The 26,790-nt window shown below is 33.1% G+C and overlaps 1 protein-coding gene across 1 annotated transcript; it reads right to left on the bottom strand.

The window, feature by feature from the left end:
• Window positions 833–10,776, bottom strand: LOC109820159 (3-hydroxyisobutyryl-CoA hydrolase-like protein 3, mitochondrial). The gene is made up of 11 exons (XM_020386260.1): window positions 10,478–10,776; window positions 9,833–9,934; window positions 9,689–9,753; window positions 8,667–8,801; window positions 8,485–8,547; window positions 8,311–8,344; window positions 7,670–7,799; window positions 6,588–6,766; window positions 2,332–2,459; window positions 2,113–2,214; window positions 833–1,086 (listed from the first exon to the last, which is right to left on the bottom strand). The coding sequence occupies exons 1-11, from the start codon at window positions 10,737–10,739 to the stop codon at window positions 988–990; spliced, it is 1,299 nt and encodes a 432-aa protein (XP_020241849.1). The 5' UTR covers window positions 10,740–10,776; the 3' UTR covers window positions 833–987.

Here is a 26,790-nt window from a genome sequence, read left to right as displayed (position 1 = left end):
TTTTTTAATTTTTTCAGATTCTGTTTATGGTTCTAATTTTATAAAATTTTGTCTTTTATTTTAACTGTTTCAATTTTTTTCTCTTCTGTTTCGATTTGGTAGTCATTATTGTTCTGATTTGTTTTGCCAATTTTGTGAAGATTGTTTAATGGGAATTCTAGGTTGTTTGTTTAATGGGAATTCTAGGTTGGGTTTGGGGCTTCTCTGATCTCAATTTTGTCCATCACATTTCTCTGTTCTCGGTTCTGTCCATCCCATTATTTATAGAATTATGATTAGAAATGTTGCTTCAGTTCTTTTATTTTTTGGTGTTTGTTCAAACGAAATAGAACAAATTGTCGACATTTTCTTTTAATTCTTAAAAACCTTCAAGTAGTATTATAATGTGTGTTTTTTCTATATTATAGATGGGATCAAGTAATGATGATGTGGAAAATCAAAAAACAAAGGTACTGATGATGTGGAGGGAAAGACATTTAACTGGACAAACGATTTTACGATTGTATTGTTGGAGTTGTGTTTGGCATTTGTTGCTAAGAATGGCCGCAATCAACTATTCAAATGACGAGACATTGCCAAAGACTTTGAGGCAAGAACTAATCAGAAAGTTAATAATTATAGAAATAATATTGCATGCCCTTTTTAATCATTTAACAAATTTAAGCTAGTTGTACATCTACTTTTGCCAAACAGTTCTACTTCAATCAGCTAGCTACACAGCTATCAGCTTTAAGGTACAATTTCACAGCTTTCAGCTAGCTTAACAGCTTTTAGGTATAATCTCGCAGCTTTTAGCTAGTTTTGCCAAACAGAGCCTAGGACAGCCATCAAATTGAATATATGGAAGGTGAAAATCCATTTATTTGTTACTTTATTAGTTCATGTAATTTTAGCTCAAGGCCCAACAGACTGGACTTAATAAGGGAAAGTGGAATAAACATGACAGGACTAATCTTTTCTATTTTCAGATCCAAACTAGAAGAGAGATCACACGCACAGTTCATCTTCAGATGGTAAAGGTTCAAACACTGATTCAACTTGATGCACATCAATATCCTCCAATTTAGCAGGGCTCCATTTCGGGTTCTGCAAAAATATAGGATGAGGGAGTGAGAAAAAAGAATATAAACATTACTGGAAGAACCAACGAACTAAACATGCAGAAAAGCATTAGCATGAATAAATACCATATTTCATTAATGTTCGACAGTCACCAGCAAAGACTTCCAATGCCAGGAAAAATACATGACAGAAATGTGTCTAATGTTCACATTTGGCCAAGATATGATGAAAATTGTTGCGTTACAATCTAAGGTGGCATGATACGAATCGTAGCATTCATGGTTTGCTATACACTGGAGGTGTTAAGTTAAATTCCAAATTAAACTTTGCTCATTGGACTACGATAACCTCTGATGTTAGAAAACACACTATCGAGCAATAACTATTTCTCAAAAGACTATTAGGCAAACTCGAAAGAGATAACAATAAGAAACACCTTAAATAACTCACATCTGACATCGGACATCTGAGATCTTCAATCAACTGAATGCCCCAAATGTTGCAGGCGCAAAATTTTTTAGGACAGAGTGAGTAGAAAAGGCATTTTTACAATAATGTCTTAAGAGGATGAAACATGGATAAGCAATTGGGGTAAAATTGTGCCATGTGACTGGTTAGCTTCCCGTCCTCTAGCTGCTACCTCCATAAGTTAGAAAGGAATACTTACTCAAAAGAATAACCTTTCTACAACAAGCTATCAGAAAATTCATGCCAATTATCAGATCACACCGAACTTTACCAAGAAAAATTTATGAAGAACCTACAATTGAATCCATCAATTTCTTCTTCTTCTTTTTTTCCCTTTTTGGAACTTTTGCTCTCAGCATTCTGTTTTAACTTGCAAAATGGTTTGCTCTATCCTCTATCTGCAAAGGTCACCCCTTCAGAAATCTTCACATCCCATAAAGATGAAAGCATGCCAAGTCATTTCACCAATAGTTGTTGGAACAAGGATGTTCCATATAGGAATGAGAGTACCAATAGAGATATCAATAGCTATTTTTATTAATACAAATAAAAAAGAAAAACATGAAATGAGTTCCAAAATACCTGGTCCTTGTCCACCAACACTGCTCGTACACCTTCAGCAAAATCATTTCGAAGTGATGACCTCAGGGCAATGCGATATTCAGCCTTCATTACACCGTGCAGCTGCATATGCATTGAGATTTGACTCACATCTTATTGTATTTATTACTATGACCGTTTAGAAACGCAAAGAAACAACAACTGGTGCCAACATCACTAATGAGAATCTGAGAACCTTACTTTAGATAAATGATGGTCATTTTGCCCATGTGCAGATGCAACTTCAGAGAAGTGCTTCTTCGTTAAGCAGAGAGAAAAGGGGGCACCTTTTCCAAGTCCTTGAAGAGCTTCATTAGCCCATCCTGCCACTGGTATCAAAAGATGTATAACTAAATGAAATATAGGCTGAAATAGTTTCAACTTTCAACTACTCATTAATAATCATTCAAATTGGATAGGGCTGAGAGCAGGTAAATGATTATACTCATAGCACAAAATGCTAGCAAGCAAAATCAGGTAAAAAGAAAACATTTAGAAGAGGTCGACAAACTATACTACTATGGTAGCATAACCAAATGTCCCTCCTCAATAGAAGCCACAGGTTGCAACTTGCAAAATTTTCAAGACATTGATGGACAGTTTAGAACTGAAATTGCAATAAAGATAATGGACCAAACACAACACTGGGATGGTAAAAGCAATAAAGATTGGAAGTGCCGTTAGCAGATAAATTCTGTTACACAGACTGTTTGGAAACATGAGTTTACTTGTGGAACGTACATGAAAATAACATATACAAAGAAATAAACAACTTATAATGACACAGTAATAATTTTCAATTTGTTATAATATGAAAAAATATCCCTCAACCCTCACTACAATTTTGGAGTTTTGCTGCAATCGTTAGAGATTTTATCATGGTATCAAGGCAACCCAGGTTCAAATCCCAACGGCCACAAATTTAAAGCGTATTTAAAATAAAGTTTGACACTGCCGCGAGAGTCCAGGTTTCAACCAATAAAAAAAGTGCTCAATCTGGGGGGCATTTGGAATATAAAAATACATTCCTAAACCCTCACCATCTAGGTTTCAACCCATAGAAAGGACGCTCAATCTGCGAGGGCACATCCCACAATCCTCCCCATAACTTTAGAGTTTTGGTGTAATGGTTAAAAACAAATGTTGAAAATAATGAAAATGGGTTATGTAACACTTGACCTCCTGTTATGGGTTAAGGAAAAAACACAAAAACAAATAACGCATAACATAGGTTATATTATTTATTAATTATTTTGATATTTTATAAACACTAACAATTCATAATAACTTTAATACTTAGAATCATCAAACTTTTCAAACATAACATCACAATTATCAAACATAAAAATATAATATCACAATTTCTTAACAAAAGTTAGTCATATATGACTAACAACCATTCCAAAAAGCATCATGAAATGATCAAAGGCAATAAAATCGTCAAGTTTAAGATCAAACACTTCGAACTCTCGAGTTCTTAACTTTACAACAATATTATAATGCCTAATCAAGTTCACTACATCAACCAAACTAAACATGATTACATAACAACAGTAAGAAATTTTGCATATACAGAGATTATGTGCAAACTTAATTTCAAAAAATCTAATATTAGCTGAAAACTGAAAACTAAAACCTAATCAAAATCAAGTAATAATTGAAAGTATTTATCTCACCAACACAATTAAGCCACTAATTGATCTATGTATTCTGATTCTGTGACGAATCTTAAAAATTTATGTTTGAAGGGTAAAGTAAAGGAGCAACAAGTTTTATATGATTTAGGGTAAATTGGCAATAGAAAAGATTGGAATTTGAAAGATAATTTTAAAATCACTATTTATTTAAAGGATATAAACTAAGATGCTCAATACATAACTGAAAAATAAAAAATTTACCTCACCGGAGTAACAGAAGCCGCTGATAGTCAAAGGAGTTTCAAAGGTAAGGAGTTAGGGTTTGGGTTGGAAGAGACGAAAAGATCACAAATTCGCAGGAAGATAATAGGGTGATTAGCACTAAAATGGGTCATGTTTAAATGATTGGAACGGTGGAGATGTATCCACGTGTCCTAATTAGATATGCAATTTAACCTTAAAAAATCCACATTAACTGGTTGTATTTGTATAACGTAACACACATCTAATGCAATATAACGTGTTTTTTTAGGTTAAACAGTTTCAGCGTTAAATGAGTGTGTTATATAACAAGAGGGCATTGTTAAGTTACAAAATGGGTTAAAACATGTTATATAGATCGTTTTTTTCAACACTGAGACTTTAACATAGTTTATAGATCAATAGCAGTATGGTAAATGGGATGCAGCAGAATAATATTATACTTCCATAATTGTGGATACGAGGATGGATCATGGATGTATGTTGCGGAATGAGTGTCAGCAAGCTTGGAATGTAGGGATTTGAGAAAATTGTCAGAAGGCATTGGATCATTGAAGGTATTGATTAAGAACACAGAATCAGCATGGAGGCAAGATATGTCCACATGAACAGTAACCATGAGTTATTGTTTAGAGCTAAAAAAGAAAAGATTATATTTTGGTCGGGTTTAGTTTCGTACTGTGGAATGGAGAGAGCTGTGATCTTTCGTAAAGGGAGTCTTGTGGAAGAGATATTCTTGAACATAGTACCAAAAATACGGATAAATTTTGGCTTCATGCCTGACTAATCCACATACCATCTAGCAGTATAGCACTTCACATGCACTCAAGCAAGAGATTTCTCAGAAACTCACTCAGAATTTTTATTAAGCAATGTCTGTTCTCAGAGGAACAATTTCATTTATTTATTAGTGAAACCTAATGGAAAAAGATAGAAACAAATATCATCCCTAACTCAATACCTCAATAAAACAATAATTCATAACTAAAAATCAAATCTAAAATATCAACTACATTATCCTAACTAAAAAGATAAAATAAAATATCCTAACTACTTCTACAAATTGAATCTTGTCTCAAGGTTTTAAATATCGGTCGATATGTCATGTCGGTTTGAGGGCTTGAGCGACACGACATGGACGTTTTTAACTCGTATGTTAGTTTTCAGGACCAAATCGGAAATATCGGGGCCATATCGGGCATATCGGCCGATTTTTCAGCCTTAAAAAATCGCTGAAAAATCGGCTGAATGACCCTTTTTTTAGATCTGTTTTTTGTTATCGGGTTTGGGTTTAGTAATAAAAACCCAAACTTTTTTGACCCGTTCTCATGTTTAAGGGTTTCTTATGAACCCGATAGAAAGAAAAGAGAAAAATTAGGGCTACAACGGACCTAAGAACCAATCACTCCTTTTGAGAACGACGACGTCATTCCCCCACCTCCATCTCGAATCCTCATCGTCCATCTCTCATTTCATCCCGAAATCCGAACCCCAACCAAACCCGATGGCGACAGGGTATCCCGTCGTCGGGATAAAGGGAAGAGAGTGGTCGGTGACTCATCTGAAGGACCCCGAGCAGACGAAGAAGAAGAGCCACGACACTGCCTCCCTACGACGTCCCGTCGCCGACACTGCCTCCTTGGGACATCGGAATCCACCCATTGTCGGTGCCGCCTCTAGAATTTATAAAGTATGCTTATATTGAATTTAGGAATGCTTAGATTACATTTAGGACATGATAAAGTATGCTTATATTGAATTTAGGAATGCTTAGATTACATTTAGGACATGATATTATACATATACGCATCACCCGATATGACAATCTATTTAGGAATGCTTAGATTACATTTAGGACATGATATTATACATATACGCATCACCCGATATGACAATCTGATATTTAGTCCATGTCCCCCGATATATCCCCGATTTTCGCTATCCGACATGGATTTCAACCGTCCGACATGAACCTGACATCCGACATTTAAAACCTTGTCTTGTCCTGCATCAATGTTGTGGGCAAGCTAGAAGGATAAACTTGCAGTTAGGTAGACACAAAGGAAATGCATGTACGAGAATAAGGACTAAGCATGAGAGTGGTGATTCATATGCGGTCAAATGATTCACATGGAGGATAACTAAAAATGAGATGTTGATGGCATGAATTAGTTGAAACTTGAGTTAGCATAAAACCCAAAGCCAGATTCTACAACAAGGCTAGAAGTCTGGATTGTTGATATACAAGTAAGAAGAAAATCCAAAACCAAAAGAACAGAGTACCAGTTTACCAGTTTGCTGCTAGTTATTTATAGCTTCTTGAATTGCTATTTGTTGGCTCAGTTTCTTTATAAATGTAAAGAGAAAAATATTAATTAGAAGTAAACCTTGTGGTCTCATGTTTTATAAATTTTGTAACATAGTATTCCTCTCACAATTATGGCATGACAACAAGTGGAACCAACTAGGACCTCGGTATGATATCAGCCACTAATTCAAAAAGTCAGGTGGTATACTAATTGATGAATTTATTTATTCATTCATTTGAAATCTATATACCTCCAGAATCAGCATGCTGTTGGAGCTTCTTCAATTCTTCAATTGTTTCTGATACTGATTTATTTGCACCAAAGCATGAAACAATGTGAGGTAACAGCAAATTTAGTTGAGCCTCTGATTCAGGCTCCTTCTTGTATTGCGCCAGAAGTGCTATGACATCCTTGTGAGGGTCATCAGAGCTGTAACATGAAAATACACATGGTCGTGGTCATACAACCCTAATCAAAGCCATTCCTAAGAGTATATACAATAAGAGGAAGTGGATGTAGATTTTCAAAAGTGGGAAGGTAAAAGGTTTTAGAGAACTATTAACCTTGTGACGAGTATAAACATGAATATCTTTTTCTTTTTCCTTTTTTTTTGTGGGGGGGGGGGGGTTGGGGGGGGAGAGATGTAGAGCAGGTGCATTATACACAGACCATTTAAACTTCCTAGAAATGAAAGTGATTTGAACTTTGTAACAACCTCGCTATCGTCAACAGAAGAAAACGAGTTTTCCCCTCATGGGTTGGCGCAATAAACTTCAAAGATGGAATCATCAATTATGATGCTCCCCTTAATAGTCACTACTTACAAAATGATCCAGAAAGATCAGAAAACCTTATGCAATAATTCAGGCACCCAATTATGCTAGCATTCAATTTGTCCAAGGATGAGTGTCACTATACTAGTGGTAAAACTCTTGCAGCCATGCGACAGGATTGGGGTTCAACCATTCAAGTCCAGCTCACAAAAGGGCACAACCTTCACTGACCAAAAGGAAAAGAAATAATAAAAGCTGCCAAACACCAGGAGCATTGCCTTAATATTATTCATGTGAACATTTTTCAACGTTATTACTTTAGAAAAGCACAAAGCACGGATGTCTCCCATTACAATCCATGATCTCAATGAGAGGAATTTATCACCACAAAGGTCAGTGCACCTGTTGTCCTTTAATGCTAAAATATTATATGGAATCATAATGGAATAATTTAGAGTAAGGAATTGTTGATGCATAATAACCAACAGGCAACATATTTATAACAAATATAGACAGACTTCGTTAAAAGATCAATAAAAGACAAAGATAAGAGATATACAAGTTCAACGAAAGAAGTGCCTCCCTCAGGGACACCAAGCTTCCAGATGGAACATAATGACTTCCAAGACCTACATATAGTGCATCAGCAGGAGAGGAAATCCTCTTTCCAGTCAGTCCAAGGTAAGCCCCTGCAGAAAATTTACACAGCTTGTAAACGAAACGAAAACATATACTAATAATATACACTGTACATTAACATCATTGATCAGTCTTTCTTTTCCTATAAAGATCCACAAATGCCAACAAATATTCTCTAAATTTATCTCTTCTTTAGTTCATCTTTAAATAGTAACCTCTGCTCGTTGTCAGGTAAACAACAATATTCCTTTGGTGACTGCTCAATAAACATTAATTAAAGTCACCAGACAGATAACCAAAAGTGGAAAGAATACAAGGAAATTCAGTGTGGAGAAAGAACATGTATGTAACGATAAATATGCACAGCTCATTGTGTTTTGATTATCAAACGTTAAAGTAAGGACCAAGTAACTGGTTAGAGAACTAGTTGTGTAAAAGAAGTATAAATGTGAATGGCATAATAACTGCAAGGGATGGAGGAGTTGTGTTAAACAAGTAAAAGAACTTAAAATATGTATCAACTTGGCTATGGCTTGTCCTAAAAAAAATAAAAAAGCATACCAACTGCCCCTGATCCTGGGCTCTGAGCAGCTATGTAAGCAAACCCAACATCTGGAAACAACCCAATTCCATACTGCCCCTGATCCTGGGCTCTGAGCAGCTATGTAAGCAAACCCAACATCTGGAAACAACCCAATTCCATTTTCTGGCATGGCTAGAAGAGTTTTCTGCTATGTAAGCAAACCCAACATCTGGAAACAACCCAATTCCATTTTCTGGCATGGCTAGAAGAGTTTTCTGGCATAAATCAATTTGATTAACCAGTAATGTAGTTTCCAGTATTAGCATGAAAATTTATAGTAACAAGCAATATGATTCAAGAACATCAAAATCCCTAGACTACAAAAAAATAATACCTCTGTAACCACCCTATAGTGGCCATGACCAGACAATCCAATTCCAAACCCCATAGTTACTCCATCCATAAAGCTTATATAAGGCTTTTTATAATCGAATATTTTGCATATCAAAGAATACTCTGCCGCAAAAACCTGCAATGAAAAACTTCTCTTTGAAGTATTCCATAGTTTAACTAATGAAGATCAAAAGCTCAAGCCAGTAAACTATTTGGAAAAGGTTCGACCACTCAAGATGAATCTTAGTAAGCAGAGAAGAACGTACAAGTTTTCTCGATATAAGGAAAAAAAACATGCATGGTTGAAGGAACACACCAATTTATGTAATGTCTAGAGTTAGTGCACCAGATGGAGTATACCATTTGACTAGAGATCTTGGAAGATATATGTTGGTGACATGGTGCATGTACGAAAAGTAAATTCTATGCAGAACAATGATGTTATAATTATTGAAGATTCAAAATATTACACATTAAGACAACACTAATTGGTGCTTCCAGTTTACATATTAGCTGCTCCATAATTAAACAAAAGATTTTAATAGATGCATAAAGAATCAGATACTGATAACTGATAAGTATGTAGCTTATACCGAGGGACTCATTAGAAAGCAACTACGCAAGTCAGATTATCTAGTATACAATTTATAAACAAGAGGTTCAATTCCAGTGTTCTATTACGTATAGAAGTACTCACAATGAGACCATTTATCCAGATACCAAGGACCCTGGAAACATCCACTTGAGATGTTGAAGGGCCAGTACAGATGTAATTTTTTTTTTTTACTTTTTTTGTCTAGCCAATAGCATCAATTTGTCGAATTATCATTACACAACATATAACTATCAAAAATCCTTAAGCATTTCTCTTTATTCGGTTATGAAAATGAGAGGGAACATGTTTCACTTCCCTATTAAATGATTTTACTTCAATAAAATAAATAAAAGGAAAAAAAATAGCTATGCAGGCAAGAATGCATAGAACATGAATGACATAAAAATTAATGCATCCAAAAAAAGGACCTTTTTCACAAGTGGTGTAGCTCTGTCCTTCTGGATTTCAGCAACAACACCCTTAATATCCATCCCTGTATTGATCACAGATTCCACATTCAAACTATACCTATATCCAAAAGGAAAATAGGCACGAGCTCAAAGAGGGAGTACCTGCTGAAAAGGCACGGGCTGAGCTGCCTTCCACCAGAATGCATCTCACACTAGGATTATTTTCCCATTCATCAAGAAACTTCTTATACCTTATGTCCATATCTGCAAACAAAATAAAATCAAAAGCAAAATTTAAAACAAAACGCATCCATAAAAACCAAGACAACGTTGTCACACTGCATAATATGGACATTGACAGTGTCATGTAAATCCATCCTGTTATGATTGTTCTTACTAGTTTTCTCTATCATATGTCTCTATCATATGCATGTTTAATTAAAAACCCACTAACTACTATTTATTCATTAAAATCCATCACGTTAACTCTCTAGGAATCCTAGGGCTTTTCTAAAGCAATAAAAGGCACATATAGATCTCTCTTTCACCATGGTATATTTCAATCTGTCATGAAAAATAAAATGCATTCATACTTAACCTTCCTTAATATCTTCTCGATCACTCTCTTAAAATTTCATCATGTGGCCCATAGACTTGATTCCACAATAAATACCCAAGTGCTAATTCATCAGTAATTATATTAACATCTATAACAAATCCTCACATCAAAATTCACTAGCAATTAGCATCAAATTCGTAGCATTTCAATCAAGCACTAAACTAAAGGAATCGGATCAAGAATCAAACCTAGATTCATGGCGTTGAGGGCTTTAGGGCGATCGATGGTGATGACTGCGACGCCGTTGGGGTGAACTGCTCCCTTGACGAATTCATCCGACGAGCTGCTCGCCATGGCAGAGAATTGGCGCCGATACGAAGAAGAGAGGCCGAGGAGTAGATAATTATTGAGATAATCAGGGCTTATTTGAGAGAATAAGGGTTTGGATGAAAATAATTGGGGAGAATGCGAGATTTTTAGTAGCGGGAGGCGAGTGAAGGGAAGTCGCATAGCGAAAGAAAAACGATAAAAGCTTTAAAAGCGTGGGGCTTTTCTTTGATGAGTTTATTTGGGTTATATTACCCAGATTCGCATTTTAAATAAACCTTACTTACCATTTTAGTATTTTAAAAAAGGAAAAATTATGTAGAGATCCCAAAAATAAAAACTTCATATGACGAGGTCCTTTGTATTCTACCCCATCTACTTTCCTTCATAACTAAAGGAAAACCTATGGATGAAAAGTAATTTTTTTGATTTTCCACGTATTTTCCTATAATTTTGATTTTCCACGTATTTTCATATAAAAAAATAAAAAACAAAAACTCATCCAACCGCTTAAACACAACCGTTCATTTTGGTCCAATTATTATACACCGATAACGCTTCAAACCACCTCATTTTACCGCTGCCGCTTTTCCTTCAAAACTGATACCGCTATTTTTTTTAACTTCGTTCAAATTAGCCACGTTTTGAAATCTGATGACACGTTGCTAAATTTCTATGCTAAAGAGGGCCACGTTCCACCGCTTCTTCCACCGCTTCAGAGTTCATCTTCCGTATGGTCTCAGCGAGAGTTCTTCTTCAGGTAATAATTTTCTTTATTATCCTAGATATTAAAGACCTATTAATAATATCTTATCGATTTTGTTGGTTGTTTTGTTGGCCCAATAAGTTGGCCCGTTACTCTAAATACCCAGCTCCCCCACTTGTGCCCTAGCCCCTCTCTTTTCTTCACCTACCCGATGGTTCTCACCCCCTCCTAAGTCTTCGTGATCTGATGGCCGCCGCTTGCTCCCATCCGTAGGTCGGCTCCCTCCTTCGTTTTCTTCCCTAGCTCCTCTCCCTTGTCGGCTGCCCCCATCCCTATATATGGGTAATGGGTTGGTAGTAGCTTGGGAGAGGGATGAAGAAGAAGAAGAGATGATGAGGTGAAGATTTGAGCTTGAGCTCTCCTCTGATTTGTGTGATCTCTCTCTTTCTGTGAGTTTTGTGCTCCTGAGAGCTTTGTGCTCTCACCCCCTTTGTGCGATCCTCTTTGTGAGTGACGGTTAGAGGAGATCAGTGAACTCTCCCTTTGTGTTCTTGGTGGTGCACTGTGAGAGGAGAACGGGGACTGATTGTGCAGACCTCTGAGCCAAACGACAGCGACAAGATAACCCAACAGATTTCTTCTGCAATTTATTCTTCCGCATGATAGCTAAAGATTTCGTCAATGATTTTGTTAAAATTGATGCTGTGAAATATTCATAAATTTCAACTTCTAGCTGATAAAACATGCTGTGAAAATTATTTCACCTTGTGCTCATCATACAGTATAACTTAAGATTTAAATCTGTGAAAATTATTTCACCTTGTGCTCATCATACAGTATAACTTAAGATTTAAATCATTCAAGTATAATACTATAAGCTCCCTTCAAATTTATATATTTGATTTTCCTATTTAAATTTTTTAATGCCTATGGCATGTAAAGCAAACTAACTTGAGTATGATTTGTACAAAAAAATTACATCTGCAATTCATTTTTTTTTAAATTTACATGGTCATTCTTTTTATGCATCTGTATTGAAAAGTGAAGAGTTTAGGAACCGAAATCAAGTTATTGAGTTGCTTTTTTTAAACCTGAATCCATGAATTTTATTTACTCATCCAAGCTCATCTCCAGGTAATTTTTCTCTTACATGAACAACATGCACAGCAATATCCAACAGGCAGAGCATTCAGACTGACTTCCATTTCAATTTTCATGTCAATAAATATTGGATTATATGTATTGGTTTTTCTTTTTCCAACTATTTATAATTGATTTATAAACAAACTCATTATACAGTTATGAATTTCGTCGACATGTCATAGGTGAATAAAACTCAGATTATAGTGAATTTCATCGACATGTCATAGATGAATAAAACTCAGATTATGACATTATGTACTATATCTGAGCTTTAGCTATTTTTACAATTTTGTAACTCAACAATTTAAAAGATTTACTGTCATTAATTTATACAGGTTCTTGCTTAGACTTGAATTTAGACCTCAGTAAATAGATTATATGTTTGAGCTCATCTTCAAGTACTGCTCAATATCTATGAAGGAAAAAATCTTTTAATGTAAGTACATACAATTGAGTTACAAAATTATATTTATTAATGCCAGTACATATAATTCTTGCTCTTACCACGTGATTATATTCAATTGTACCTTATAGAAAATGGCATAATCTGAGTTGAATAGAACTAATTGTTTTCATATGAATCTATTCTACAGTGCAACAACGTGATTTTAAAGTACTGATCAATATCTCAGTCCGTGAGGAGTCCATGATTGTAAGTATATATTAAAATTTAATGTTGTCTCGAGATTGCTGCTCCCATTTTATTTGTTGCTGCCATTAAGGAACAATTGTCCTGCTTATCTAAAATTTTCTATATCAAGGAATCTATTCCAGTCACCTGCTGCATTGCTTAGATGTAGAAATTGCTTTGTAAATACAATAATTCTTGAACATATCTAGCGTAGTTCTACCTTCATAAAACCAGTTTCTGTGGATAAAAATATGAACCGCCAGCAATAATTTTTTAAATCTGCTCTTTGATCCCTAACGTGCCTAAATACAGTTATATGGATGCTTTGCTATATATCATTATGAACTGATGAAAGTAGGATGGATTTTATCCCACCTGTTTATTAGCATATATCATTATGTACACGCTTCAATTCCCTACTCTGTGATTGGTTCATCTGCAATAAAACGAAGTAGATATATGCAAATTGGAAACTGCAGCGAGGAAAATGTAGGGTTATCTACGATCTCAAGAATGGCCAAATATTTTGATAAGCCACATTGCTATTACCGATGAAACTAGGAGTTAATGTTTGATCCGCTAAAGTTTCTCTTTCGCAAATTTCTTTTATATACAAAGAAAATCTGGTAATTCTTTTTGCATCATTATTGCAAACTGAAGAGTTTAATCACCTTAAACAAGCTATGTTCTTGCTTTTTTTAAACCTGAATCCATGAATTTTATTAACTCATCAAAGCTCATCTCCAGTAAATGTTTCCTGAACATGCGGAACATGCACATCCATATCCAACATGGACAACATGCAGATTGAATTCCTGTTAAATTTTCAAGTCAATAAATACTTGATTATATGTACTGGCTTTTCTTTGTCCATCTGTGTTGAATTGAATTATAAACAAACTCATTATATAGTTATGAATTTCGTTGATATGTTTAGATGAATAAAAAAAGATTATGACATTCTGTACTTTATCTGAGCTTTAGCTTTTTTTACACTTTTGTAACTCAACAATTTAAAAGATTTAATGTCATTAATTTATACAGGTTCTTGCTTAAATTTGAAATTAGCCATCAGTAATTAGATTACATGTTTGAGCTCATATTCAAGTTTCTATTCCGCCTGATAGTTCAAGATTTCATTGAGTTCTGAACTATTACTTTCATAGTCCTCCCAAAATTGTCATCCAAACATTAGCACATTGAATTCAATTTCAATTTCATTTGAGTGATTGAGCAGATATAAAGTATATATATAAATTCCAATCCATTTTCATTTTCATGTAAATAAATACTGGATTATATGTAGTGGCTATTCTTTGTCCATCTGTGTTAAATTGAAATCTTCCTGGTTATTAATTATTAAAGGAATTCGTTTATATTTAAATCTCATTGTAACAACTTAATTTAACCCGATAGTTAAAAAAGAATATGAACATGCTAATACTTACAACAAACAAATCCCTATCATTTATGATGAAATGCTGAATCACCATCTGCAGGCTAAAACTACCCAACATGCACATTTTATAAGTAATGAACACGGACAAATTATGATCATTGTAATTATCAATTTTACTTTAGAGAAAAATGGATGATCTCATTTTATATAAACTTATTGCCTTAATATGACTATATTCTGCAGTGCAACATCGTGTTCTCAATGTACTGATCAATATCTCAGATTACACTAGGAGTTCATCATTGTAAGTCTATTATCAAATTCATATTCTTTTTTACCTATTGTCTTGAAGAATGTTGTTATAATGTCAAAACATACTGCATTATGACTCTTTTTTCTATTAAAATCTGTTTTTAATTGGAATCTTCTTTTTGGTTAACTGTTTAATTAATACATATTGAGATAAGTTCATCATATGTACATAGATGCTTGGATTATGACTATCTTATTGTTTTATACGATTAGCAGATGTAATACTGAGTTATCATATTCTCCATAAATATGATATATGATTTTATATTTCTATGTAACTTATCTACAAGTATATTTTCTTTTGGATTTTGTTCTTATTATTGTTCATAAAGCTTGATTAGTAAGAATGTATGCTATTGATATGCATATATGTTCTTATACATATATATAAAATTAGATTTCAATTATATTGATGTTTACACTCTGTTCTTGACAAATAGTGAAATCAAATATAAAATTATACTTAATTTAAAAATAATTTTAGATTCCGCCTGATAGTTCAAGCTAAATAATTGAGTGCTCGGTAAAATTGAATGAGAAGTATCTGTACTTTCCTCGATATGTTTATCTATCCAGTTATGAATTTCCTCCATATGTTTACCTGAATAAAACTCACTATAGCATTATGTACTTTAATTGAGTATACAAACTCATTGTGAATTTTAGCAAGTCCTCGGATTCTGATAATTTTGTAACTCAACAATTTATATTAAATAAAAAAATTTGTTTAATCTATCTAGCAAAAGTATCTTTATAGAATAGGAGTTACAATACAGAAATAAATTGACTCTTGATGATGGCTGGAATTTTCAAGAGTACTTTATAGAAAATGGCTTAATCTGAGTTGATTAAAACTAATTATCTTCATATGTATCTTCTTTGCAGTGCAACAACGTGTTTTCATCGTACTGATCATACTCTCCGTCAGAGAGGATTTCATCATTGTAAGTCTATTAGCATATTAAATTCATATAATACATATTGTGTTGAAATAACAAGATATAATGTCCATAAATTCAGTATTATGACTCTCTTTTCTTTGTCCATCTGTGTTGAATTGGAATCTTTCAGTTTGTTATTTGTTTAGTTCATAGACTTTGAGATAAATCTTCCTGTTTGGAATGTTCCTGTTACTTTATCGTATATCTATTTGTGTTATACTCTTTATAGATGTAATACTGAGTAATCAATAAATCCATATCCTAAATTATATATATAAAAAAACACTTCATAACTGTATCTATTTGTGTTATACTCTTACCATATGTAATACTGAGTAATCAATAAATCCCTATCCTAAAATATAGTAATCTGAGTTGAATATAACTAATTATCTTCATATATATCTATTCTACAGTGCAACATCGTTCTTAGACTAATATATCTTACTCTCAGTCCGAGAGGAGTTCATAAATATGAAATATGCTTTTAATTTTATCAATACTTCTTTCAACATTGCATTTCATTATTGACCAATATCAACACAGTTTGGTTTGCATATTTGTGTTCATCTCATGAGATAACAATACAAAAAGACAAATTACCTTAAACTTTCACCTTGATGTTTACTTAATAACTTAATTTAACTTTGCCTTGCTTTTTTGAACTTTATTCCATGAATTGTCAGCTGACAAATAACTATTTAGAGTATAACACAATAGTATAAAATTTAATTTCTATGAACAATGCTCAGCACAACATATGTTGTATACTATTGACGACAATGCCATTCTTCTTAATTTACGTCCAGAAATAATATTCTTACAAAATTGAAACTCAACAATTTATAGTAAATATTTAAACCAAGCTATTTAATCTAACAATCTAATTTATATTTATATAATAAGTGGTTTAAACTTATATTGGAAATTGTAATTAATATTTTAAGTAAGACTTACAATATAGATACAACACGGACAATTTATGATTATTGTAATTATCAATTTTACTTTAGAGAAAAATGGATGATCTCATTTTATATAAACTTATTGCCTTAATATGACTATATTCTGCAGTGCAACATCGTGTTCTCAATGTACTGATCAATATCTCAGATTACACTAGGAGTTCATCATTGTAAGTCTATTATCAAATTCATATTCTTTTTTACCTATTATCTTAAAGAATGTTGTTATAATGTCAAAACATACTGCATTATGACTCTTTCTATTAAGATCTATGTTGAATTGGAATATTCTTTTTGGTTATCTGTTTAATTCATACATATTGATATAAGTTTATCTTTTGTACATAGATGCTTGGATTATGACTATCTTTTTGTGTTATACGCTTAGCAGATGTAATACTGAGTTATTATATTCTCCATAAATATGATATATACTTATCTATTTCTATGTAACTTATCTACAAGTATATTTTCTTTGGGTTTTGTTCTTATTATTGTCCATAAAGCTTGATTAGTGAGACTGTATGCTATTGATATGCATATATGTTCTTATACATATATATACAGACATTCACATACGAATAGAACTCAGTTTCAGGAGTATGGAGAGCAATGATGAGGACCATCATCCTAATTGTCCAGAAGTCATATACGATGCAACATTAGTTGTATGCAATACACAACAATGCACATCTATCACTCAGTCATCTGATGAGGATGTTAACCTTATGTGTAGCACATCTGGAACTGGATATACACAAATAGATTGTCAGAAAACACCTACAGAAACATATGCAAGAGCTTTCTCTGTTGATGAAGCTAAGTTGACTCGTGATTGTCAGAAAACACCTACAGAAACATATGCAAGAGCTTTCTCTGTTGATGAAGCTAAGTTGACTCGTGAAGTTGAACAGAGTTTTATAGGTTTGTGATGATAAATCATGTTGTGCATCTATAAGTTATGTGTGTGTGTGTGTGTGTGCGGCTGTGGGAGAGATTTGAATGATTTATAATTATTAGTTTTGCTTATTTCATATTACAGATAAACGATCTAATGTGGGAGAGATTTGAATGATTTATAATTATTAGTTTTGCTTATTTCATATTACAGATAAACGATCTAAAAGACAACGACGACGACATAATATGTATGAAAGTAATTCTCCAAACGTACATAACAGGGATCATAATCAACATATAGGCCATACTTCCTCAAACCTGTCCAGCAGATGTTCATCATCCCATACATCATACAAATCTAAACGTGTAAAAAGTCTATTGCCAAATGAAGGTATGCCTGCATTCATCGTATTATTCAATATTAAAATACATACAATTAAGTAATTATAGTAATGAGAGATATTGCTTGCTGAAGGACTTTTGAATGACATTCTCAACGTCGGGCCCCCAAAATTCACTTGTCCTCACTGTAAGGCAATGCTTTGGTATGACGAAAGAGCTGAAAAGTCTAAGAAACCTAAGAAGCCCACATTCTCACTATGTTGTCGTAAAGGGAAAGTAAAATTCCCGCTTCTTCAACAACCTCCAGAATTCCTTAAACTACTCTTATCACCATCTGGAGGAGCACGTTCTACAAATTTCAAACAAAATATAAGGATGTACAACTCTTTGTTTTCATTCACCTCGACTGGAGAAAGAGTTGATAATACTTATAATAATGGAGGGGGTCCATATTGTTATCGTTTGAATGGTCAAAATCATCATAAGATAGGTTCTCTAAAACCTATACCGGGTGAAAATCCAAAATATTGTCAACTATACATATACGATACTGATCACGAGATATTCAACAGAATGGCAGCAATTAATGGTACTGATAAAATAGATGATGCTATTGTAAGCGGTCTACTTACAATGTTAGATCAGTGCAATGTGTTGGTACAAAGTTTTCGTATGGTGCGGGACCGAGTCAAGGAAAATGAGTTACTGACAGTACAATTGATAATTAAATCCTCACGCAGCGGTGATGGAAGAATGCAGAATATGCCAACTGTGTCAGAGATTGCAGGTTTAATTGTGGGAAACATTGATGAAACAATAGCAGTGCGGGATATTGTTGTTTATGACTGCAAATTGGGGTTGTCTGGAATTAGTGATCTTCACCCAACTATTCCCGTATGGTGAAGATGGGTTTCGACTTGGCGTTCCATTGGTAGGAGAGTCTACTAATTCAAATTTTAAGAGAAAAGAAGTCACTATGATGGAATATGCGGCATTTAGGATCCAACAAAGGTGTGATGAAGGACATACATTGATTCTGTCAGGGAAACTATTACAGACTTACATTGTAGATATGTTTACTTGTATTGAAGAAGATAGATTGCTATGGGTCAGACTAAATCAAACAAAACTTAGAGCGGAGCTGTATTGTGGCATTAAAGATGCAATATTCAGAGGTGATACAGATGGAGCACAAATTGGGAAGAGAATTATCTTGCCTTCATCGTTTACTGAAGGTAATCGATATATGACGCAAAATTATCAAGATGCAATTGCTTTGTGTCGTGTTTTAGGAAATCCGGATTTGTTCATCACAATTACTGCAAATCCAAAATGGCAAGAGATTAAATATGCATTGGACGAGATAGGGGGCCAAAGGCCAGATGAGAGACCAGATATAGTTGCAAGGGTTTTTAAAATAAAGTTTGATCTATTGATGGAAGACTTGCAAGCTGGTCAATATTTTGGGCATAGCATTGCGGGTATGTATATATATGTATTTTTAGTTTCTACTCATAAATACAAATATAAAAATATGTAAAGATAACTCGCGGAAACTAAAGCACAATGTTTAAGAATAAACTAAAACCAAATACCCAAAATAACTCAAATTAATGAATCAATATAAAACATAAAACATTAGAAACTAAAGCATTGAGAAACAATTGAATTAATTAACAAATTTGAAAACTGAATAAAAGATATAACTCAATACAACACATATGGCAAGCTTACATAGTACATCAGAAACAAAATGCACTAATAAATTTATAAAAAGTAAATCCTATGGCTAAATATAACTTATGATACATCAACTGTCTAATTTATGCATTGTGATACATGAACTTTTATAATTCAAAAAAAACTTCAACAATATTTGTGAGGTTAAAAAAATTACTCAAACTTGACTAAAATTAATTCCATCTGCAGGACAAATATAGTCAATTGTATTTGCAATGGAATATAGTACATTCCATTGGGTTATAAATGAAGTAAATTCCATTGAATCCAGTATCACGAAATCATATTATAAAAGATGATGGTAATATATACAGAAAAAATGGAAACTAAAAATTAATTATGTTCCAGATGTGAAACAATACGAGTAGTATCTAACCAAATTAACATTTCCTATTAACTACATATGAAATATGAGTATAAACAACTTCAGGAAGTTTATTTATAGCAGACTGTTGTATTTAGTATATAAAATAGCAAACCTGATAAGTAAATGTATAATTTATTTAATAACTACATATGAATTTAAATATACTTAGATGTGTGCGTATATATGAATTTATATTTCCAGGAATGACAAATGTCTTATTAGTATTTGGCTTAATATATGCAGCCGTATACACTGTTGAATTTCAGAAAAGAGGATTGCCACATGCACATATCTTGCTATGGTTGCATCCTAATAGCAAATATCCAGATTCGGATGATATTAATAAGATAATCAGTGCTGAGATTCCGGATAGGGAAACTGATCCAGTAGGATATGCGGCGGTTGGGCAATATATGATGCATGGTCCCTGTGGCATATTTAATACAAGCTCCCCATGTATGAGAAAGGGAAATTGTTCAAAACACTTTCCAAAGAAGTATGTCAATGAGACTGTAATTGATGAGTCGGGTTTTGCTGTATACCGGCGAAGGAATGATTATAATAGATGGGTAGATAAAAATGGTACAAAGTTGGACAATGCTTATGTCGTACCTTATAATCGGTACCTTATTGTTAAATATCAATCTCACATTAATGTTGAATGGTGTAATCGCGGAAGGTCAATAAAATATCTATTTAAGTATATAACTAAGGGACCTGATCATGCTTCTATATCTCTACGGTCACAAAAATCAAGTTCAAGCTGTTCAAATAACCCTGAAAAGACTGATGAGATCCAATATTATTTAGATTGTCGATACATCTCAGCACCAGAAGCAATTTGGAGAATCTACGGATTTGATATACATTATAGAGTTCCTGCTGTGGAGAGGCTCCCATTTCACCTTCCTGATCAACATTCAATGATTTTCAAAGACTCAGATGATCTTAATGAAATTATTGATAATATTAATGCAAAGAAATCAAAATTAAATGTTGTAAAAGGTCCAACATCCTTTGATGACATAAAAACTAAAGATGGAATAGTTTATCCAACATTCAAAGAAGCATGTCAAGCTTGGAGATTACTAAATGATGACCAAGAATGGCAGTATGTTTTGGATGAGGCTTCTTATGTTGCTTCTGGAAAACAATTTAGGTAATTGTTTGCCAAATTATTATTGTTTTGTGAAGTTGTGAACCCACAAATATTATGGGAAAAATACTGGAAGTATATGGCTGAAGGTATTATGGAAGATCAAAGAAATATTCTTGACATGCCTACCTTAACAATGACAGAAGAGGAACTTCAAAGTCATACTTTAGCAAAAATTCAATATTTCTTGATTGAAAATGGAAAAAGCTTAAAAAATTACAAAGGGATGCCTTTACCAGATCTACATATAATGCAACAATGAAAACACAAGATTATTAGCGAAGAATTAAATTTTAACAGGGATGAGTTAAGATGTGAAAATGAGAAGTTTCTTCAAGGAATGAACACTGATCAGAAAGTTATATATGACACCATAATTGAGTCTGTGTGTAAAGAACAAGGAGGATTATTTTTCATATATGGGCATGGAGGAACCGGAAAAACGTATCTTTGGAAATCAATTATATCTAAATTAAGGTCAGAAGGAAAAATTGTATTGCCAGTTGCATCATCAGGGATAGCATCAATTTTACTTCCAAAAGGCAGGACCGCACATTCTAGATTTAATATTCCTATTATTCTGAAAAATAATTCGACTTGTGGAATCAAAATAGGTAGTCCAGAAGCTGAATTAATTAAGATGATAAGTCTTATAATCTGGGATGAGGCTCCAATGGTCCACAAATATGCTTTTGAAGCTGTCGATAGAACATTAAAGTCTTATAATCTGGGATGAGGCTCCAATGGTCCACAAATATGCTTTTGAAGCTGTCGATAGAACATTAAAAGATATATTAGGGGCAGAATGTTCTGATGGTCCACAAATATGCTTTTGAAGCTGTCGATAGAACATTAAAAGATATATTAGGGGCAGAATGTTCTGAAAATGTAAACAAACCTTTCGGAGGAAAGACAGTTGTTCTTGGAGGCGACTTCAGACAAATACTTCCAGTTATTCCAAAAGGATCTAAACATGATATTTTACATGCTTCAATCAATTGTTCATATTTATGGAAGGACTGTAAAGTTTTAACACTTACTAAGAATATGAGAATTCAAACACAAGTGAGTGAAAGTAATACAATGTCTACCTCTGACTTTAGTAAGTGGGTACTTGATATTGGAAATGGATCTAACGTGTTTAAGAAAAATGGATTTCATGATCAGGATTTGGTAGTTGAGATACCAGATAATTTTATAATTCATGCGAATGGTAATCCAATTGAGGAGGTTATTTCGTCTACATATCCTAGATTGATGCAGAAATACTCAAATGAAGAATATTTAGAGGAAAGAGCTATACTAACAGCAAGGAATGAAGTTGTTGACATAATTAATAGTGAAATTCTTAACATTGTTCCGGGGAAGTACGTTACATATCTAAGTTCTGATTCTATTTGTCCCACATCGCCAAATCTTGCAATCAATGAAATATTATATCCAACAGAATTTCTAAATTCACAGAAATTCCCTGGGATGCCAAATCATGAAATTAAACTTAAAGTCGGAACTCCTATCATGCTTTTGCGTAATCTTAGCCCGGCAGATGGTCTTTGCAATGGTACGAGATTAGTTATCACACAACTTCTTAAATGGATAATAGAAGCTAGAATAATAAGTGGAAGTAATATTGGATCAAAGCATTTTATATCCAGGATAGATATGACCAATACTGATTCCAAGTGGCAATTTCATATGAAAAGAAGACAATTATCGGTAAGGACATGTTTTGCAATGACCATTAATAAAAGTCAAGGTCAAACTCTAAAGCATGTTGGATTGTATCTTCCAAAACCATGTTTTACACATGGCCAGTTATATGTAGCAATTTCCAGAGTTACTTCACCACAGGGACTTAAAATCCTTATTGAAAATGAAGATGGAATAGATGACAATGTAACAGAGAATGTTGTGTACAGAGAAGTTTTCAACAATCTAACTGCAGGTAATATGTCAACACTATGTAGTTCAACTATATTGTCAACCATGAAACTTTTAATTTTTTTTCAAGACATATGCATACTTTTATGATGAATATAATGTAAAAAATTTAATACATAACTATGATTTACCAATATTTTTTGAACTTCTCATCTTGCAGTTAATAATCAGACAGAATGTCAATAATTAGCTATACAGCAATAAAAGATTTGGAGCTTACTACTAAAGATCAAGTAATCAAGGCGAGGGTTACCAGGTTGTGGGAGAACATCAATCCAATCTCTAAACAGATATATGGATTACAACTAATACTGGTAGATGAAAATGTAAGTTGCGTAGTCTAAAATCTATTTGCTATTATACAATTAAAGTCTGATACATATAGCATGTGATTTTCTATTTTATATTTATGAAGAATTTTAAATTTACTAATCTGTGATATTTATTATTATCAGGATGATGACGTTCAAGGGAACATAAAAGCAACTGAGATATCTAGGTTCAGACCAATGATAGAGGAAGGGAGGATTCATGTTATTTCTAAGTTCAAAGTGATAACTGCGTATGGTGATTATCGAGCAACTCAGAACGATTACTTTGTATGCTTTGTTAGACAAACTGAGATTAAAGTTCTACAAGATGATGATGAGCAAATCCCGAGACACAAATTTCAATTTAAAGAATACAGTGAGCTTGGACAATATCTAGGAAGACGTACATATCTTTATGGTAAGGTCTTGAACAATTTTAATATATATATTTATTTCTTTGATAAGTTTGAAAAAATACCTAATAAATGTATTAATAATATACAAATTTCATAGATGTTGTAGGAATTGTGAAGGATATTTACCCATTGGAAGATTCTAATACTAGAGGGAAAAGACAAACTAGAAGATCGCTAAAAATTATTAATGATATGTAAGCGTTGTATACATTTGAATTTATAATGGATTCAAACATCACTTTAAATCATGGCTGCCTTTTGAATTTTCTTAAAGGGGTGAGGAATGTACAGTGACATTATGGAACAAAATTGCAATTGATTTAGAAGAACATACTCAACAATATGACCCAAATAATATGGTTATGATAATCACTGGAATATTTGTAACAAATTTTCGAGGTAATGAGCACGTAACCTTACTATCCATTCATCTTGAAATTTGCAGCAGCTTGGTTAACGTTTGCAAATCTCTTTATGCATATCTTAGTAATCGTATAACAAAAATTCATTGAGTGTATATCGCAGGAAATAATACAGTTTCTTCTAGCAGCGCGTCAAGAGTATATATCAACATTGATGTTCCAAAGGTGAAAGATTTATCTCAGAGGTATGTGGAGTAGTTGAAGAGATTACACTATAAACAGGATAGCAAATGTTGTACATTTGCATTATTTTGTATGTATGAATAATTTTCTTTCATCAAAGCATTGCACCTAAGGAATTCTAAACTAAATTTATTATCATCTAGAAATCTCAATGACAGTGAGGAATCGCTGCAAATAATTCCTATACCAGTCAACTTCTCAGCAAATCAACCAGATCTTACCAGAGCAACAAATGCCACATTGAATGATTTACTTTTCTTCAATGACCCTGGGACTTCTAATGTAAATTTGCATTATATAATGAGTTACGTTCTATGATTATGTTTCATCACTGATTTATATTACTTATCTTAGAAATTATTTTACAATCATTACAGGAATATTATTTCATTTGTGAAGTGATTATCATTGGTATTATTGAGCATATGAAATGGAGATATAGTGGTTGCCCTGGTTGTTCAAAAAAAACCTTAATATCTGGAAATTCATTCTATATGAAATGGAGATATAGTGGTTGCCCTGGTTGTTCAAAAAAAACCTTAATATCTGGAAATTCATTCTGGTGCGAAAAATGTAACAAACAAGTCATGGCTCAAAACTGGTAATATAAGATATCATATACTCGCATATCAAGTTATATAATAGTTTCATAATCATGAAATGTAATGAATATTTGTATGATCTGCAGTTATAAGATAACACTAGAGGTCGAAGATTATTCAGCTGTTTCCACAATAACATTATTCAACAGAGAAGCTGAGAAATTGTTTAAGGTTTCTGCTGATGAAGTGGCCAAGAATTTGGTGAAGGTAATTACATAAACTTCTTTATTAGATTTGATCATCTAATTTTGTCTAGAATCTATAGGTATCTCTTTTTCATTTCATGACATCGTATTTTGATGTGATAACAGATTAAAGGAAGGGAAGTTTTTCCATCATTGTTTAAAGGGATTGTGGGTAAGAAAATTAAAGTTCAGATTAAGGTAACAAAATACAATTACATTGAGGGAAATGAAGGATTCACAGTTATGAAACTGATAGAAGACTTACACGACACAAATAAAGAAAGCTACAACGATAATGCACCACAGGTTTAAATTCTTAAATCATAGAATGGTAAACAATTCATTTATCATTCTAATTCTGACTTATCAATTATTAATTCTAATTAGGATGTGTTTGCCCCTCAAGAATCTCCTGTTAATAGCCTTACTGAAGAAGGACCACCAACAACTCCAACAACTCCATTGATTGCTATTACAAATTCAGATTTGAGAAACAATACTAACATAATGATACCAAAGATTGAGAAGGTCATCAACAATAATTCGGTTGAAATTAACAAAATTGAAGTGGAAGAAAAGACGGGTAGTATTGAGCAGTTCAAAGTGCCAATGCAGGAAGGTAAAATATCATTCTTCATATTTGTAATGATGAGAATTATTTTACAATAGTAACTAATATGTTCAAATGTAAACTAATGATTCAACTTCAATGTTCTTAATGTAGGAAATAAGAAAAGAAGAACCAATAGAAGCAGTGGAAAAGAAAACTAACTTCTGGAGGACTTGACCACCACTTTGAGGAGTTATCAAACATAGTTTAGTGGTCATATTTGTGTTGCTTATGTTTAATCATATTATGTATTTGTGCTTATGAAAAGGTTTAAGATGTATGTTGTAACTTAATTTGGATACTTTTGTTAAATGTAATTGCAATAGATTACTTATTTTTTATCTGTATATGTAAAACATTTGTTGTTTTATTCAATAATTTATACATGTTTACAGGAGCAGAAATAACAGCATATATCATAGTTGACAGGTTAAATGCCATGTTAAATGATGAACTGATGTCACAGCTTTACTAAAGGAATTGGAGACGATGCTTATCTTCAGACACGTTGATCACCTTAAGACCCTTTTTGCAATTGCATCAACTTCCCAACAATCGTTTTAAGCAGATCCACACACATCCTGATTACACTCTTCATCAATCATCTTCTGCATGCTCAAAGTTCAAGATTTTTCTTCAACAGGTTACAATAAATCCTGGTTACACTTCATCAATCCTCTTCTGCCTGAAGATAGTTTAAGATATTTCTTCAACAGGTTAGTATTAATCATGTTTAGACTCTTCATCACAAGTGACTTTTTCCTTTTTCTTTTTCTGACTATTTCTTTTATTTCTTTTTCGGACTATTTCAAGTGTTTCTGACTATTTCAATTGTTCCAGGTAATTTTCAAGTGTTTTAAAGCTTAAGATTTTCTTTTTCTGACTATATCTTTCATTTCTTTAATCGATTGATCTTTGATTTTTTTTGGTAATTTTCAAGTGTTTTAAAGATTGAGTTCTTT

This window comes from Asparagus officinalis, chromosome 8 (genome assembly GCF_001876935.1).
Source record: "Asparagus officinalis chromosome 8, Aspof.V1, whole genome shotgun sequence".
Classification (NCBI taxonomy): Eukaryota; Viridiplantae; Streptophyta; class Magnoliopsida; order Asparagales; family Asparagaceae; genus Asparagus; species Asparagus officinalis.
This window is presented reverse-complemented; position numbering and strand designations above follow the sequence as displayed.

Coding starts and splice junctions, on each gene's coding strand:
- LOC109820159 (XM_020386260.1), bottom strand. CDS start 10,739: ATGCGACTTCCCTTCACTCGCCTCCCGCTACTAAAAATCTCGCATTCT. Junction 8,548..8,666: donor ACTATAGGGTGGTTACAGAG/GTATTATTTTTT, acceptor GATTTATGCCAG/AAAACTCTTCTAGCCATGCC. Junction 1,087..2,112: donor TGTTGGTGGACAAGGACCAG/GTATTTTGGAAC, acceptor ATATTTTTGCAG/AACCCGAAATGGAGCCCTGC.